Source organism: Patagioenas fasciata, chromosome 3 (genome assembly GCF_037038585.1).
Source record: "Patagioenas fasciata isolate bPatFas1 chromosome 3, bPatFas1.hap1, whole genome shotgun sequence".
NCBI lineage: Eukaryota > Metazoa > Chordata > Aves > Columbiformes > Columbidae > Patagioenas > Patagioenas fasciata.
Genome location: NC_092522.1, coordinates 34,146,874 through 34,164,727, shown reverse-complemented (window position 1 = coordinate 34,164,727; position 17,854 = coordinate 34,146,874). Strand labels below are relative to the sequence as shown.

The 17,854-nt window shown below is 38.7% G+C and overlaps 1 protein-coding gene across 1 annotated transcript in view; it reads right to left on the bottom strand.

Moving 5' to 3' along the window:
* The window catches only part of PRKCE (protein kinase C epsilon), a 296,138-nt gene that overhangs the window by 49,726 nt on the left and 228,558 nt on the right, over window positions 1–17,854 (bottom strand). The window contains exon 11 of the mRNA XM_065833837.2: window positions 3,020–3,174. Within this exon, the coding sequence (XP_065689909.1) occupies window positions 3,020–3,174 (155 nt within the window). The remainder of the gene's footprint in view (window positions 1–3,019; window positions 3,175–17,854) is intronic.

Below are 17,854 nucleotides of genomic sequence, written 5' to 3'. Positions count from 1 at the left end.
TATGTAATTCCAGCGAGCATATAGACAATTGGACAAGTCTGGGAACAACTGCTGGGCCAGTTGCAAAGATGTGAATTTTGAGAATAATTTCTATTGCCAAACAGGGAGCTAGGTTTCTCTTTGAACTTCAGGGGAAATAAGGATAAACTAGTTATTATAAAAGATGATCATTTAGTATCATCATAGCACTTTCTAAAAATCTAACCAACAAGCCAAAGCATGAGCTAAAACTAGTTATTTACTTCCAAAAATACAACTATGTTTAGCTCCAAACCAACACTTCCACATACACGGCTGAAAAAAGATCAGAAGGTATAGCAGCTATTTTGAAACCTGCATTTCCATCTTAGTTTATTTATATATTCCCCACTTTCCTTGAAGTGTTGCCCACACAAGCAGCATTCCCCACTTTGGAGAATAACCATTAATTTCACACCACAGTGTTTTTCCTAGAGATATAATTACACAGAAGACAAGTATTCTTTATTAAAATATCTGACGGCATGTTAGGTAGTTATGACTAGTAGTTATTCAGGACCATAGGTTTTCTCCCTTCCCCCCCACCCCCCTTTCCTTGTTTGCCAGTTAATAAGAGGTTTGGAGACGTAAAGGAGTGACTTGAGCCCAATGCGTTTTTAACATTGTAATAAAAGATGCAGAGAGGTACTAAATAATCGGGCTGAAACTGTACCGTGCAAGACAAATATTCTAACTTACGTGTGACATCAACTAACGCATTCTCCCAGGGCCTGGCACTCCATGAATGAACTATGACATTTTCTTATGATTAATTCTTTTAAGGTAATCTTTAACTTCTTCCTTCTACTTGTACTTTCTAGAGTAACTGGGATATTAATTTTATGAACTATTGAAGCTCCTATTATTCCCCAGTTGAGCAAAATAAGTTATTCTTACAGACATAACTACACCCAGATCCAAAAGCCTGTGTCACAACTACATCTGTTCCTAATGTTCTTCCTGTTGCTTTTTTTCAGTTTCTGCTTTTATCCTACAACTCATGTTATTTCTCTTCTTTTGTCTCTTCTGATAATACACCCAATGTAACATGCCATTTACAATTATAGTGTTTTACTGTAGTGTGCCAAAGACATGTCAGCATAGTGTGAATCAGAAGTTGCGAATTATCTTGCAAATTTTAAATTACAAAGCATTGTCTCATTGGAATGCCATTTCTCTTTGGACTGAAACATTTTGATGATAAAAAGTCACAGAAAGAACGCAGGCACACGAAATGATTCAATGCAGCTAGGACTCAACACACAGTAGAAGCTACGTATAAGACAAGAGAAAAGAGGAGACAAAAAGGGGTGTGTGCTGAAGGATGGGAACAGGGAGGGGAGATGGAGAATGAATGCACACTCATATAAAGAAGGGGGAAAGTAATTTTACCAATTCTTTTTTGCTGGTTCACAGAAATCACTAAACTGACTGCTAATTATGAAGTGTCTAAACTCCAGTTTTCAGGAAGAGGAAATTAGCTCAAGTATTTTAATGGAAACAAATCCTAAAAGTCCTTCATTTTTTGAAGTACCAATCTCGTCTGCTTCCCTTATGATAGATACTTATAAATTCTGAAGTTGCCACATTCTTAGTATGTAAATGTACAAATACACAGCTTTGGAAATTAATGCAGACAACCAACAGGAAATGTGATATGGGCAGCAAAGGTAAGGAACATGTTGGATCTTCAGCACTTGAAAACAAACCCACGCAAAGTGGTAGGTCTGAAAGACCAATCCAGTATACAAACATCATACCAGTGTTCATGAAAGATGGAGATGAAGGGCTGCAGCTAGCAAAAGAAGTTTGACTGAAAGGCCACTTTCAGAGATTTGTTTTCCTTAGAATATGCAATGTCCTGCTGTTTCTGCTGTCTCTGGAGAGGAGACTTCTCTGAGAAGTTTCCCTTTGGTTTCCAGTTGGTGGGAAAGCCAATGGCCTCTGGTGGAAGTTACCACTCAGTCCTGGTTACTAGACATTTACAATTCACTTCTTTCAATTTCTAGTACTCTTGAGAACAACTTTAATATTAATCCAGGCACGTGACAAATTCCACATCGTCATCTTGAAATATGAGACTGCCTGTCCCTGAGATGACTACCCCAAATCAAAACTGATAACCTGAAAGAGGGTGAGACTCTCAAGAGAATATCAAAATGCAATTAGAGTCACAGAACTCAGAATTTTTTGTAGACAGGGCAGACCTGTATCACAAAGCTGGTAAAGCAATCTGCTTGTGAAAGTCTGAATTTATCAGAACCAATGACAGGCTGCTAAAAACAAATAAAAAGAGAGAGGAAGGGTGAAATGATGAGATAAAAGGCTTACTAAACACATTGACATCACGGTGAAAATTTTCAAAGTGATTCCTTTTAATATTGTAGTTTATCCCTACACCTGTTCTTCACCATAATGCAACTACATGCATTTTTGTGTGTGTGCATGGGTGCTAAAGATCAGAGATCTGGGGTGGGGGTCAGAGGTTCAAGTAGATGTGGGGCAGTTGCAAGCACATTGAAATTGTCTGCAAAGAGCCCCTTCCTGCTGGTGACTGAGCCTTCACCCAAACAGTCAAGAGGAAGGGGCAAAAGCAAAGGACTGCAAACGACCATTGCGATTATATTGGAGTGGAGACAAGTAGGACAAACAAACTCAGGAAGCGGTGGGGAGTTAGAAACCCAGAGGAAATTCATGGCACAGGGAGGAAAGTGAAGAGATTGCGCTGATCTGCAGAAAGGTCACCTCTGGGTCGCACCGTGCCAAGCTTTTTCAGACCCGCTTTATTTGGACTATAATACAGAACTGGCACACACAGCTGGTGACTGCTGCAGGGGCTATTCAAATGTTAACATTCTCAATGATAAACAGCCAAAAAAAGTTCTAGGTAAGCAAATCGGAACAAACAACTAATCTAAATCTGGTTGCTAAGAGACAGAGGATTTCAGCCAAAACCAGCCCCGAGCCTCAAGAACACTTTATTTCTGATCAAGACGAGTACCTGTAGATGACGCCATGTTGGTGAAGAAACATGAGTGCTGATGTGACCTCTGCTGCATAAAAGCGGGATCGAGGTTCGTCGAATTTGCGTGAGCGCTGGATTTGAAACATTAGGTCTCCTCCATTTACATATTCCATGACGAAAAAGAGGCGGTCCTGAAATGAATTAAACAGTGCTATTTAGCTAATTTCTTTTAGTCACACAAAAGACTGCTTGAAGCGACTGCAGCATTTACGTCAAGAAAGGAAAGAAACAAAAGCTAGAATTCTGAAAAAAAGGAAAAGCTGACAATCGAAATCCCCCAAACTTAAAGAAAATGAGACATGATTCTCAAAGTGAGAAATGAGAAAAAGGGAATAGAATCAAAATTTGGTAATAAGCAACACACACACAGATCTCCACACACCAAATGCATACGGAATTATAATAAATTTTATATAATAACGAACATACATATATGATGTTGTTTCTTTTAAAATTTAGCCATAACAATGAAGTGATAAAGTCAATTCTGTCATCTACTGAAGGGCTGCTGGGCAAACTTCAGGCTCCTTATTTCTTCTCTTAACTCTTACCAGCTACTTTGCCTGCAAAGTATCTTTCCCAAATTACGTAAAAATGAATTACAGTTGCTAAGGTGTAAAAATCAGTGCTAAGAATCAAAACCACTTACATACAACTTTTTGAATTGCCTCAAACTCTCATAAGACAATGACATATAATTACATTATTAAAATACATATCAAATTATGTTTATTTTCTCCTGATGTTTATTTTCTTCCGATGTTTATTATTTAAAAGTTCAAATTTTCAAGCCTTATTTCATGATGGAGAATGAGAAATGAACCTTACTTGAGAACAGCAATGGAGATCCTTAAGCAATCACCCCATTTTGATGTTTCAGAAAAAATAACCGAAAGTTAAGCACTCAGTGAAATAGTGAGAGAACACCAGTAAACTAAATGTATGTGTGCCATCTTGAAACATTTACAATCTAAACTGACAATGCAGAGGAAGGCACAAGCAAAGAAATGACACACATTCACTTGATACAACTTAGATACTGTTTTTGTAAATGTTTCTTGTAAAGTTTCATAGTTTTCCCTAACCTGTACTAACAGGCCTAAATCATCAACTCTTTGCATTTATAAGCCTACTTGTACATTATTTATTTCCTTACTGTACAATATCTACATGAACAAGAGTTTAGACAGAGGTGAAGGCAGTTCTCATGTGGTGTGGAGAACGGATCTCCAGCTTCCAGCTCAGCTGCAGTTTGGCTCTAGCTCATCGTGTCTGGTGTGTCGGGTTGAAGAAAAGGAGACAAGATGAAGCGTTGCTTTGGAGGAGCAAAACCAACAGAAGATGGAAGTTAATTAATCTCTCACAAGAGAATCCAGGCCTGCAGATTACATAGTTTATATATATGAGTCCAGAAATTCATAAATGTTTGCTGTTTGCCTTTAATAATCTAGTCTAGGGCTCAGATTCAAAGCACAGCACTTAAAAATATCCTTAAGCTTAAGCATGTGCATTAATCGTGCTCATTAAGTGTCTAAATGTTATACTTATCAGGGATGTTTCCTGGAGGAGGCTAGAAATGTTTGGCTGACATTTTACTGATTACGGAAAGAGGATGCAGAAAAAAACCTTGTGCCTTTCCCCCTGTATTTTGGGAACACAGAAACTGGCAGACTGGACCGAATTCAGGTGGACTGTCATTACTGCTAAAACCCTGCTAACAACATCGGTACACCTCCCAACATTTTTCTTACCATTCCCTAGCAAGGAAAACCTAGTAAAGAACAGAACAGCCTCTGGCTGTATCATTCACCCAAAAGAGCACGGTTTTAGAGCCCTGCCATTGTTCTTTTTGCAATGCTTAATAGTGCTGATAATAAACATTCAACATTATTGTGCAGATCTCTCAATATTATTGTAGGCTTGAAATATCATCTTTGCTCGTTTTAGGCAAAAATATGGGTCCTTGTGCCATCTCCCTGATTTCTCTTTGGAACTGATGAGAATTACAGCCGTGCTTTTAAAAGAAAATCTGATAGCTGTCAGATGGTATTATGATTTCAGAAGCTAGAGCTGAAGGGTAACACCCAGTGCAGTCAGTTTTGTGATAAAGAAGTCGGTCAAAACCACAGTTACGTTGGTGCTGTAATGTAACACAAGAGGATACACCATCCCTAAGGAGATGATGCAGGCATCGTCTTTCATTAGGCTCCTCATCACTGCACTACAGACTGAGCGTCCACTCTGAAGAGCAGTTTCACTACAAGTGTCTCTTCTCACATGGATACAGTTCAGTGTTTCAAATACAAAACCCATTTGGACTGCAGGCTGGGGAGCGTCTGACTAACGTTTGGCTCAAGTAACTTCTCCTAACACTTGCTGAAGTTGAAACTTCTTACATGGCTATTTTAACCTTTCCAAAGTCAACAGTCTGGACGTGAGTGGGCACAAGCAGGAAAAAGAACCTACAATTCACATTCCCCTGCGCAGCCATACTCACTCCCAACATTGCTACCTTTTTTCAGTAACCATATCACAAGTATGAAACGATGCTGATGCAAAGTGCAAAGTGACTGTGATGTATCTCACAACTGTGACTTGCAAATAAATGCTGATCCTCAACTTGCCATGGAGCTGGGAGCTGCTGCTCCAAATGGTGATACCGCCAACGTTCCAGCTGCCAGTGGTGGTACACAAACACACACACACAAAGGGTGGTTTACACAGTTGTTTAATCATTGTTATTTCCTAACATTTCTGGATATACATAGTATCATTTTTACATTATATATTCTTTGTTTGATCTGAATAGAACTCACATTTTTTGCAATGTTCACCAAATGCCCAATTGCTGATTCTAAATATCACAAATTGTGTTGAGTTCAAACTTCAAGTAATTTTAATTTTGGTTCAGTCCTTTGTAGGACATTTCCCAGTTTAGCCAACCAAAAATTCAGCTTGCATTGTTTAGCAGAATATTGTGTCATTAGACAGCCTGAACAAAAGCTTTAGCAGCAGCACTGTTCCCAGAGCTGCAGAGCACTACCTCTCCTGCCCTCTTCCACATCTTCCCATTCATGCACATCCCATTCTCAATGTGTAGGGGTGCTCCTGGCAGATTCTGCAGCTTAGCTGACTACCTTTCTGAAAGTATACCTACTAAAACCAGATTTAACAGTTCAGTGACTGAAATTGCTCTGCTGTTGCATTTTTCTGCTATATACTGATATTTCAAGTTACTTTTCCAGATTTCCTGGGTGCATATTTCAGATTCCTAATGAGAATTCATAGGAAAAAAAAAAAAATAGTTTGAAAGTTCTGTTTTCTGTTTACAATGAGTCTTGGAAAGGGTTTGATTTTGAGAGGAAAAAAATACTAATTCTCACCCACTAACACGGGATAAACAATAAGATGCACAACATGCCCATTTTTTTCATGAAATATACTCAGTCCCCATGAAAAGTACTTTCTTAAAACAACTCTCTGACATGATCAGTTTGGACTCAAATTTACATGAAAAAAGGACACGAGAGACAAGAAAATATATGATGAATGTGAGCTGAGATTGATAAGTCCATTTTTCTCCTCATTCCCATAACCTGAACAACAACAGAGACATTATTTCGATTTTTGGTACTTAAATTTTTTTCCTTGCCTTTCATCAAAAGTTAATGATAAAAATATAGGTTCTTAACGCTCTATTTCCTTTCTGTCATAATGTAAGCACACACACAGACCTTTGTGACTTCAGTGCAGAGGGGATATTTTTCATCATGAAACAGCAATTGTGAAATAACTGTATTATGCCTGATTCTATGCATCTCTCTACATTTATCACCATGATATACTCAAATATTGAAGTGAGAGAATATAAAGTGAACCCCCTAAAGAACTATGCATTAAGGGACAGCACAGTATTTCCTCAGTTAAAAATGAGATACAAGGTATGACTTTACCATTGACTATAGTCCAAGAGAAAATGGAATGGGTCTGGTTTGGACTGCATTGTTTTTGGACTCCGTTTTCATAACATTTGAGAAGTATGTTTTGACGACCAAAATAAATGTCAAGCAGTCCTGGGAACTCTTTAATTATATAAACTGAAATAAACAGCAAAATCACAAGCAAAGACATTATAGATTAATCCTCTTTTGGCATCTATAAAACAAAAAAAAAAAATACTGCAAAACAAACTAATACATTTTCTGAAGTAATCACATTCTTTTACAGGGTTTATTTTAGACCTTATTCACACCTGCTTTTCCTTGAATTTCTTGAAAGGTATGGTTGAATGAGAACACTTACACTAACAAATGGAAAGAAAAACAGTAGAGAGCAGAGATTTCAAAAGCAAAGGGGCATGAAATAGGCTAGAAGACAAATACCATTCAACTTCACTCTGTATTTCCATAGTATTTTCCGAGTATGACTTTACCAACTATACTGCAATGCAGGTCATGCCATCTCTATTATTCCAGTCTCACTCCTTGATTTTCCTAATTGAGATACTCTCCTGCATGAGTTATGTTTTCAAAACTGAACTCTAAGGGCAACCTCTCTTCTAGTCTCTGTCTCTTTTACTATCTGGAGAAATACACTTGTCACTTAAACTAGAAATCTTGTTTCATCTTCTCTCTCATTCCACTCTTTTAACTGTGCCCTAATTTTGTTTTTCATCCTCCTTGACATTCAAAATAGCCACCCTTTAGCTCTACAGTAAATGTTTCCAACTAATCCTTTACTCTTTATTCTGATTATTACCACACCCTTCTCTCTTCAAAACCATTCTCTGATTTTTAGTTTAATTTATATATGTTTTGTAAACATCAGCCTATATACGATGTGCACGCCCTACCAGTTTATATTTGCTTGTTTCTAGATGTTATGAGTGCTATTGGATAGAGTGTTTCCCTTTTGTTTCTTTTGGAATAATGTGTAAGTTTTTAATTGGGAAAAGAGGGTGATTTCCAGAAATATCAAAAGTAGTAAGCTCTCAGGACATTACAGACTCCACCCAGCTCCTTTTTGTGGAGGTGTGATTAATGACCAAGACCTTCCTGCTAGTAAGACCAGATAATCTTGCCAATCAGTTTTGATTTAACAGATGACACTATACAGTCTGTTAGTTGTTTACACGTGGAATAATACCATTGTTGAGGAACAAGTTTCTACGTAAACCCTGTATGGAAGCTTAGACATGGAAAGACTTTGATGTATTGTTTACATCAATTAATGTGCAGCCCTTAAAAGATTTTTGTAAAAATTGTTATCATCATTAACCTGCCCGTCTTTTGTTTGTTTTCCAGTTAAGATATCATTAACACTAGATTGCAGCTTAAGGACAATTCATTGATAGACATAAGGCCAAGTACAATTACCACTGCAATCTAAAGAGTACAATTTTTAATTATTTTTTTTTTTCTCTTTCAAATGAGTCCCAGCAGCTGGATGACACAAAATGTAGTTCAGGACAACCTCATTATTGAAATATTACAAACCAAAAAAAAATGATTCAATCTGTCTCTCACTTTCAAATCTGAGACATGCATCCATGCTACAAGTCTGAGAAAAAATCTTTTCCCTACGGGTTTTTGCTTCCCAGTTCAACCATTAAAACACGTAAAATCAGAGAATTCAGGAAAAGCATCAAACATGGACTCCTCAAGTAAAATTCACAACTGATAAATCTTACCAGCCTACTCCAATCACCATTTTTTCCTCCATTTATGTTTTCATACAATTGGCTTTGAATAAATTCTTCCTGATTCTCACTAGTTCCCTAATTTAAGTTCATGTGAATACGCTTTTTTCCTCCCAGTTTCATTAAGTTGTATTTAAATCAGATTTCTCCAGAGGCTACTGAAGATATCAAGGAAACTCATATGTGTATTAATTATAGGTGAATTTAAATACAATATGGTTCATATTCTAGTAGAGTACTGTTGTATAACAGAACAGGTTTAGCCACCAAACTTGTTGCAAAATAAAACTCAAAGATATAACTTTTATTGCATTAGAAGTCAGATATATCACAACTTTGGTATGCTCTGTAAGATGATATTTTATTCATGTCATGCATGTATGGAATTCTTTTCCAGCTAATACAAAACTGTGATTACTTAACTCTATTTAAACAGGATGCTCCAATAGTTTGTTTAAAATTACCTAAAACTACAGCAACTGTTCCACCCCTCAGAACTTGAATAAACATTTCCTGCCTCTGATGGAAATTGCACAGGCACACTGTACACAAAACTATATGCAAACCTTCAACACCCTGAGCAGAAGACTAACAAGATTGGTTTGTGAAAACAAAAGATAAACCAGGTACAACACTGAAGAGAACAACAAAAAGTTCTCTCCTCTTCATTTGATTCCTTTTTGAAGTTTACAGTAACAATCTTCAACAGGACACTACAACATGTTATCTATCTCTGATTTCAGTGTTTATACTCCGGGCTAATTGTGTTGGTTTTCCTGTTTTGTATCAGTGCCTTCATGGAGTTCCAAATAAGAAGGGAACAATTTCTATGAATCCCATATTTCTTGGAAGAAATGCCCTGTACATAGGAACTGCTATCTCAAATTCCACTGGGGATATTTTCATCTTCCGCTTAACAAAAAATATGCATGCATTCGTATTTTGTATTAAAGGTTTATTTTTTGGCAACCAGGCACTTGAAATTTCTCTCAAGCTGATGAATACTATTATAGTTAGGGACTTCTTGCTCAGCTTTGCCCGGTATTCAATTCCAAATCCTTTTTTTTTCCCTTGAAAGGAGGAATAATCTCAAAGGTAAAACACAGACCAGAGAGAGCCAGAGAACCACACAACAAACTGGATAAAGAAGTCTTGCAAGGTCATCTACCTTATCCACAGCTGACTGGCAGGATCAGCTGTACCCAGGCTGAGGGGAACTAACCTTGGCAATGCTGCAAAAGTCAGTGTCTGGGCACTGCAAGCCAGCGATCGAACCGTGCACATGAGCAGCGCTGCTGAGTGGACTCTGGCCCACAAAGCCCTGGGAAGCAGGAGTCTCTGCTAGCCTGACCTGCTGGAGGGCAAGGGGGTTCCACTGCACCCCACTGCGACGAGGTCTCCTGCTGTGCCAGAAATGCTCTATTGCCTTCTCAGTCCCCTCACAGGCGGTACTGAAGAGTGTTCCTTGAACATATTCTGCCTCACAGGTCAGAAAATGGCATCAGTTCCTGAAATTACTCTGATCAGCTCTTAAAAATCACCACTGATAAGCCCAGCTTGGCCTCCACTGGCAGTCTGTTTCAGTACTTATAGAAAATACCACGGAGGGGTCTTTCCACTGCTGTAAATAATTTGCATTGCTTCTTGTGCTTACCTTACTCGCAATATCAATTCCTGGCTGTGCTGCAAGTTATACGCTACCTTCAGAGAAACACTTCAGTGCTTTCCACCTTTCTTTCTTCTGTAAAGATCTGGTTATTGACTTTCCTTGATTTCAGAAAACTGATCACAAAATATCTCTATTTTGTTCGCAGAGACCCCAGACATGATGTCAATTGAGCACCTATGGGATAAGAAACTCTTTTCAAGTCTTGAAAATGGTTTCAAGAATAGCTGGCCCTCTTTGAGACACTGGAATAATTCTCAGAAAAATTCTCTCTATCCTATCATACCATACCATGTGAAGGGCCAGAAAAAGCTACAAATAAACTAGTTTCCAAACAGTATTTTCAGAATCAGTACAGAGGTTCTGAAAACCTTTAGACTGTGTTACTGTAAAGACTTGCATTGTAACATTTACTCCTATATAATGTGAGTCACTGGAAAAGGGTTATTAAGCAAGATGTTTGTCTGAGATCTCCAATCTCCTTAAAACAGACCTGGTATGTCGCCTTCAACATGCGAGATTTATGTTGCCTCCCTGTGGAATATGAATTGATACTGAACAGAATGGGGTTCTTAACATGTTTTTCATGCCCCTAACACATCCCACAGTGCTGTTCAACATGGAAAATATGGCCAGCATATTCGTAGTGAAAAAATGTGCCGTTTGGTTACCCCCTTAGCACTAACACTACTAGAAAAGTTTAGCTGATTCTTTCCATTGTTCAAAGAATCTAATGCAACTTTACTGCAGCCAGCAAGATCCACTGACTTTTGAAATGTACAGGTCTTCATCTGCACCATTAATATTGGAATACAATAAAGTATGGATATGAAGAAAATCTACACCCTAGAATCTAACAACCATATGCGCATCAGAATAACAGATGAAAGTTAAGTCCCTGACAAGAAATTTTCCCTGTGTAGTTTACAAATACCTGGATGTTTGAATATTGTCTTTCTACTGTTTGTTCAGATAATGAATTCCATTGGATTACTATCTGGATCAAGTTTATGAATCACTGAATTAGTTGGTGTATCAGGCTCGTAGTAGGGCAAATTAAAAAAAAGTATGGTTCATTAACCCCGCTTTTAAAACATATGAAGTTTAGACTAATTCAATGTAGCACAGAAACAACAGGTGAAGAGTTGACAACCTGCTCTCTACAGAGTTGTCATTTTATTCACCGAGAATGACATAAAATTCTAGCTCTACTTGAGTTTCTTAACTAGACATTTTGTTTTGTTTTGGTTTGGTGTTTTTAGTTTCTCCCCACTTTATAAAAGAACTACAATCTTGGGTTTTTGTTCTTCCCAGTCACTAACGGATATTGCGCCTTTTTTTATGTGAATGTTTTCTGTGACACCTGTAATATAATACCTAATGTTCTGACAGAGTATCTACAGGGCTTAGTGGTGAGACTCTCCTTAGCTCAGATGGGGTTTAGATCAGGATTAAATTTTTAATGCTGTAATATGTGGAATTTGTGGGAGACGCAGATCAAATTATACGCACTGCCATTTCATCAGCTTGATCCCCTGCCACCTAACCTTAGAAACTAACTGAAACAAAAAGACTTTGAGAAAATCTTTACCCCAAATTACCCTGGAGAGATATGTGTTCCATTGTCACTGGATTTTTCTGGGAGTTGGTGCAAATCTTTCAGCTTGCCAAAGGTGCAGTGTTGGTAGCCAGGTGCTCCACGGCAAGCTCAGAGAAGGGTCGGCAACCCTGATTCCTGTCCGCTCCCTGAAAGCCCAAGCGAGCCCAGAGAACGGGGATCCCAGAAGTGTTCCATGCTGGTGTAAGGCGCTCTTTGTGCCCTTCCTCTCATACAAGGCAGAAACACAACTTGAATCCTCTACAGAAATGGTGTGGTTTGTAGTTCCAGTCACTTCAAAAGGGGTATCAAGTAGGAAAAGCTTCTCAGGCCATTTTCCTAATACCTTCAGTTGATGACAGATAAGCTGTGAAAAGCGCCTTTTTTGAAATTCTTTGATCTCATTTTCTTTCGGAGTTTTTTGGAAAGAAGAACTGTTCTGGTGAGATAATTTTAAAGACCGTTCATTTAGTGGCCTGATGCACATGGCAGAAAATTATATCAAGCCTGCAAAATGTCATTATGCAGAAAATGTTACAATGTGCAGGCAGCAATTAATATGCCTTTGTTCTGATTCTTACAGGAAAAAATACAAACACTGTCTTCCAATTAGAACTAACTATATACTTTTTGAAGGCACTTCAGAACTTCTAAGAACAACTTTTAACCTGTTTATATTCTACCAAGGAGCTTAGATAGAGATGGCACATGTCCTAGGTGTCTCCTCAGCCTCTAGGCTGGTTCTGGAACCTTTCTTGTCTTTATAATTCCTATTTTCTCATGCTGTCTGGGTATCTAGTTTATGTCTTTGAGCACACAGGGGAATGCATCAGATGCTACAACTAATAGAGAACACTGGGGAATGCAGCCAGCTGGCCCAGCAGCAGTTGTATCAGAAGGAAAAGGAACTCAGTTAAGGAAGATAATGAAAATGATCGGACAAAACACTCATCTGCCAACCATTTTCTGAGAAATCATCCATTATTGCTGAAACGAAACACCTAGAAGTAATTAGCTGAGTGAGCAAGTCTTTATATCACAGTTATGATGTATTGCATCAGTACTTTTTGTTTCTAGGGATGCAATCAACTGACTGAAAGAAGTTGTTCTCTTGGATTTATTAAACTATCAGTTATGATCCAGGATGAAACTACAATTTCTTTACCAATGAGTTACTTGTATAAAAGTTACCCAGACAAAGAAGTTTTTTGAGATATGATTTCCAGTCACATATATGAGGCCCAGGCAGACAGAATCAAATGGGCACTACGGCAGAGTGAGCATATTTTATATTTAAATTTCACTGTTTCAATTTTCAGAATTAGAATTTCACTTAGAAAAATCACCATAAAGCTAAAATCTTTGTAAGAAAAGAAAGCATGGGTATCTAGAGCCCCATGCAACGAGCAATTTTTGTCGTTGCACCAGCCTGTGAAAGGAGAGTTGTCTTGCTTTACAGAATTGAGCACTGGAAAAACCTGCCCCTTCTTCCAGCTGAAAATGGTACTTGCCCATGAACAGAGTTGCTGGCAGTACAGAGGTAAAGAAGTCAATGCAGAAAGGTACAAAAAGTTATTAAAACATTCAATATGTTCTATTGTAAGTTAACTTGACTAATAGGAGCACAATGTGACCATTAGTGCATTTATTAAGAAAGAAGTAAACCAGAATTCTCCAAAAGCTTTCAAACCTCATTCCCTGTAATGTGAGAATGAGCTTTGGAAAACTGTGCTGCAGCAGGGCCAGCTTCTGCACATAATGCCTAGATATTTCATTTATGATGCTCTATGTTTTACAGAAGCATTTGCTACCAGATATTCTCTACTGCTTTTAAATTGTTATTTTTGCATAAGCAAAAAGGGAGGGTGGGTGAAAAGACGGGTGCTCGCAGCTAATATTTTTTCTGAAGAAGAATCACCAAATGAAACTCAGGAAACAAAGTATGAGCATTAAATAGAGGGCTTTTACCAATGTCTCAGTATAATCTCCTCATGCTTTGGAGCTGACAGTTTTCCAGTCTCTAGCTGGCTATCATCTCCCTTACATTCACCAATAAGTCATTCATAATCAATGTTCCCATCAGAGCACTTCTTTACATGTTCTTCATACTTCCTTACTCTATAACTGACCCAATCATTCCGCACAATGGGAAAATAAAAGTATAAGATTATTCACTGATGCACCTACCAGCAGACAGTATTTTGCATTCAGTAATTTTTAAAAAGTCAGAACACACAAAAAACCATTCTCTGGCCTTGTTTTAGTTGATTTTCTACCTTTTGTTCATTAGACCAGGCCACTGACTCCTACAGAACATTCTGCGAGATTAAGTGGTGAGGAATTGGCTTATTTGTACTTTTAGAAAATTCGTGGTGGGTGAGCACAGGGAGCCCTGTGCTCCATTCAAAAGGAGGAGATGAATGAAGTCTTTGGCAACATAGAGATATTCACTACCACAGAAACAGCTCTCCTCTGTTATGTGAAGTGTTTCAGTAATGTTCCCATGTACTTAAAAACAAAGGTCAGCCAGTGACAACAGTTGGTTCTAGTTTGACAACACAGCAAGAAACTTCTACTGCACTGTGATCATCCAGATGGAAAATTTATATGAGATACTGTCATATCAGTTCACAAACTATGCCCTGGATGCCAGAAATAACTTAAGCTCTACAGTTTACTTGAACATGATGTTCTGAATAGTAAAAAATAGTTGCATTTGCACTAACAAAACCTTGCTGAGGATTTAAAGTTCCCTAAAATGAGACATTAGAATGAGTAACTGTGTCTCCACTCACATGAAAGAAAAACAGCATAGTATTATTTTGCAGTCTTTACAGAAGATACTTTCTTTTTGGCAACTTTGCTGAGCCAAAACAAAATAATTATGACAGCAAAAATAGATGTGTTGCTGCTCTAAAGCAAGTTAAGAAATGTTTCCATTCAGAAATATCTAATTCCAGCTTTTTCTTCAGAGTCCTTCTTTTCTTACAGGTATGAATTCATAGCACTCTAATAGCGACAGACACATTAACATGCTGATGCCCATTTCCTCAAATTCAAGCTCAGTCCCTCAGACCGTACACATACGAAAAACAGGTTGAACTCAAATGTTCACTATTATTAATTGCAACAAAATACCTTAACAAGACCCAATGACAGACCAAGTTTCCACTGATACTGTACTTAGTAATACAGACTGAAATCTCCTCTGCATAGGGACTCAGTATGTGCCAGGAAGGAGTAGAGGCAGGATGTACAGGAAGAAACAAGCAACACAACTACTGAAAGCAACACTAGAAAGAAGCGCTTGTGGAACATCTGCCTAACCTGAGCGAGTTGCAGCCTTTGCCGAGTGTTGGAGCTGCTGCAGCCATAGGAACCGTGCCACACTTTGCTGAGCTCCAGGGATTGCAAGTTATGCCTCACTTTTTCCAGGTGCCCACCCTATTTCCCATCGAGCGAGCCTGCATCGACTGCAGCAATGAAAGAAAAGATGCTCATCACAGAATCGCATCTACACTATGGGAAGTATATCCTTCACTCAGAGGGGACAACAACAAAACTGTCACTGAATCAGGCTGTTTGGGAAGAAAGAGACTAAAAGACATGTTGTTAGGCCAAACACAAAATTGTGTCCTCTCTTCATCTCCTTTTACACTACATCTCTTACTCCTAGGCTGCTCTAGGTAACAGTTCACCTCGCAGTTTCATTATATAGCAATAATATAAAACAGTTTCTCAAAATTTTAGTGCTTTTTCTGAAACCTCTCTGTGGAAACATGACAACATAAAAATTCCTTTGTCATGGGGAGACGGAGCAGCTTACAGGCAGAGCTTCCACCCTGGGTAAATGTTCTAAGCAAATCCCTGTGCAGTCTCTATTGCTAAGCAGAAACCAGATAACCTGCTCTGCTAGAGAGCAGCTGCCAGGGAGGGAAACTTAACCTTCATGTGCTCTCCCTTGTGTCTCTTGTATACACCACTATTGTATCCATAAACCCAGTGTTCTATGCTTTGATTTGATCTCATGTAGAAAAAAACAAAACCAACAAAACAAACAGACCCCCAAACAAAAGGAAACACAGCAGCAAGCGAGAATGAAATTATAACTTTAAATAAAGACTAAAAATGTTAAAATTTAATATGCTTAATACAAATTCAAATAAATATATCCATTTCAAAATAACTAATACATGCACAGATTCTCCTATTCAGCAAATGGTGAGAGGTCGGTGTAGGTACAGAGCTACCACGTGAACTGACACAGCGAGAAGATGACGGGCAAGCTATGTCAGTACAGGACTTTCTGCTGAGCTGAGCACTATCTTTCTCTCTAGCCTCAAATTTAGCATTTGACCCTCTTTGCGTTTACAAAATTGCTAGTGGAAGTCAGGGCCCTGAGGGCATTTGCAGGCCCCAATGTCCTCAGCCAGCCACCTGGCAAGCGACAATCCCTGAGCACTGTCCGTGGGAGCCCCATTTCAGCCCAGCCCAGGGCAGTACGTGTGCATGCCTGGCCCCAGTTCATCCCATTGCCATGCTGGGGCTGCTGATGGACACCCTGACCAGCACCCAGCTCTGCCCATAGTGCTCGGAGCCCAGAGGTCTGTGCCAGCTGGTGAGAGCTGGTGCTCAGGCTGGTCCTTGCTTCCCTGACAGATGGTGTGTATCCACCTTTAACAGTGTGAGCAAACTGGAGAAAATGGTTATTCTACTTCTGTCTCCAAGGGAAGGCAATTAGCGTTTGGTACAATGCATCCCGTGGAATTTCAGGTACAGGAAGATTTCCTGTTTGAAGCACAGGTTGTCCCCTGCAGGACGTAATCAGTAGCCAAGCCCACTGTGGGAAAGAAAGTGGAGGGAGAATTGCCTTTGCTTATTGTGGAGATGGCCAGTGCCTTACAGGTCACAGATCAAGACTCTGGATCAGCAAGACTTCCTTAGAGCAACAAGCAGGGACACACACATCAAGTAATGCCATTAGGATGGCACCAGCAGTCACAGAGCTCTGACTTGAGCGAAGCCTTTGTGAGACCAGATTTGCACCTGCTGCTTGGAGCAGCATAAGGATGGAGGCTTCAGGTTGCATTGTATTTACTTGACATCTTCTGTCCATGCTGAAGCATGGCTAATTTAAAACATTAGAACTGTAAATACATACTTGTATGTGGAAATAATTGCATATTTTGACATACATTTATTTTTTATGAGGTCTCTAAATTAAGTTTTGCTGCTAGTTGCCCAATGAATTTTTATCTCCCCATGGAGAGAAAGTGTTTTGATACACAGCAAACACAGACTTCAACTTATCTACAGTGTCTATAGTCTTTTAAAATTATCTAGAAATCTGCTTCTTTGATTTGTTCTTTGGCTGGTTAAAGGTTAAAAAAACTTTAAAGAGCACAGCATTTACTGCAACATCAAAGATGATTACAGAATAGCCTGCCAGTTTACTTCTCTGCAGAATGCCCATAAAAAAGAAAGATGTGTGTATCAGGAATTTGCAGAGCACATTGCACTGTAAGATAAACTGAAAAAGGAATGCATATCTGCATTAATACAGTAAAGTTCCTATTTTGACAGTTACTGAAATAACTTAAGTGGCACCACATTTTTGTAAATCTAGACAGAAAGAGGTTTCTGAAAAATACTTAAAGATACGACAGAATGGATCCAGGTCAGAACAGTTTAACTCCAAGTTAAATAGAAAAGGTAACATACTTCAAAGTACAACAGAGAGCAATTACAACGTGGAAACATTCAATTTACACTGGATTCTTTGTATTTCTACTGCCACAAAATTTTCAGCCATCTGGTGCCATTACAATCATATAATGCTACCCAACAGAT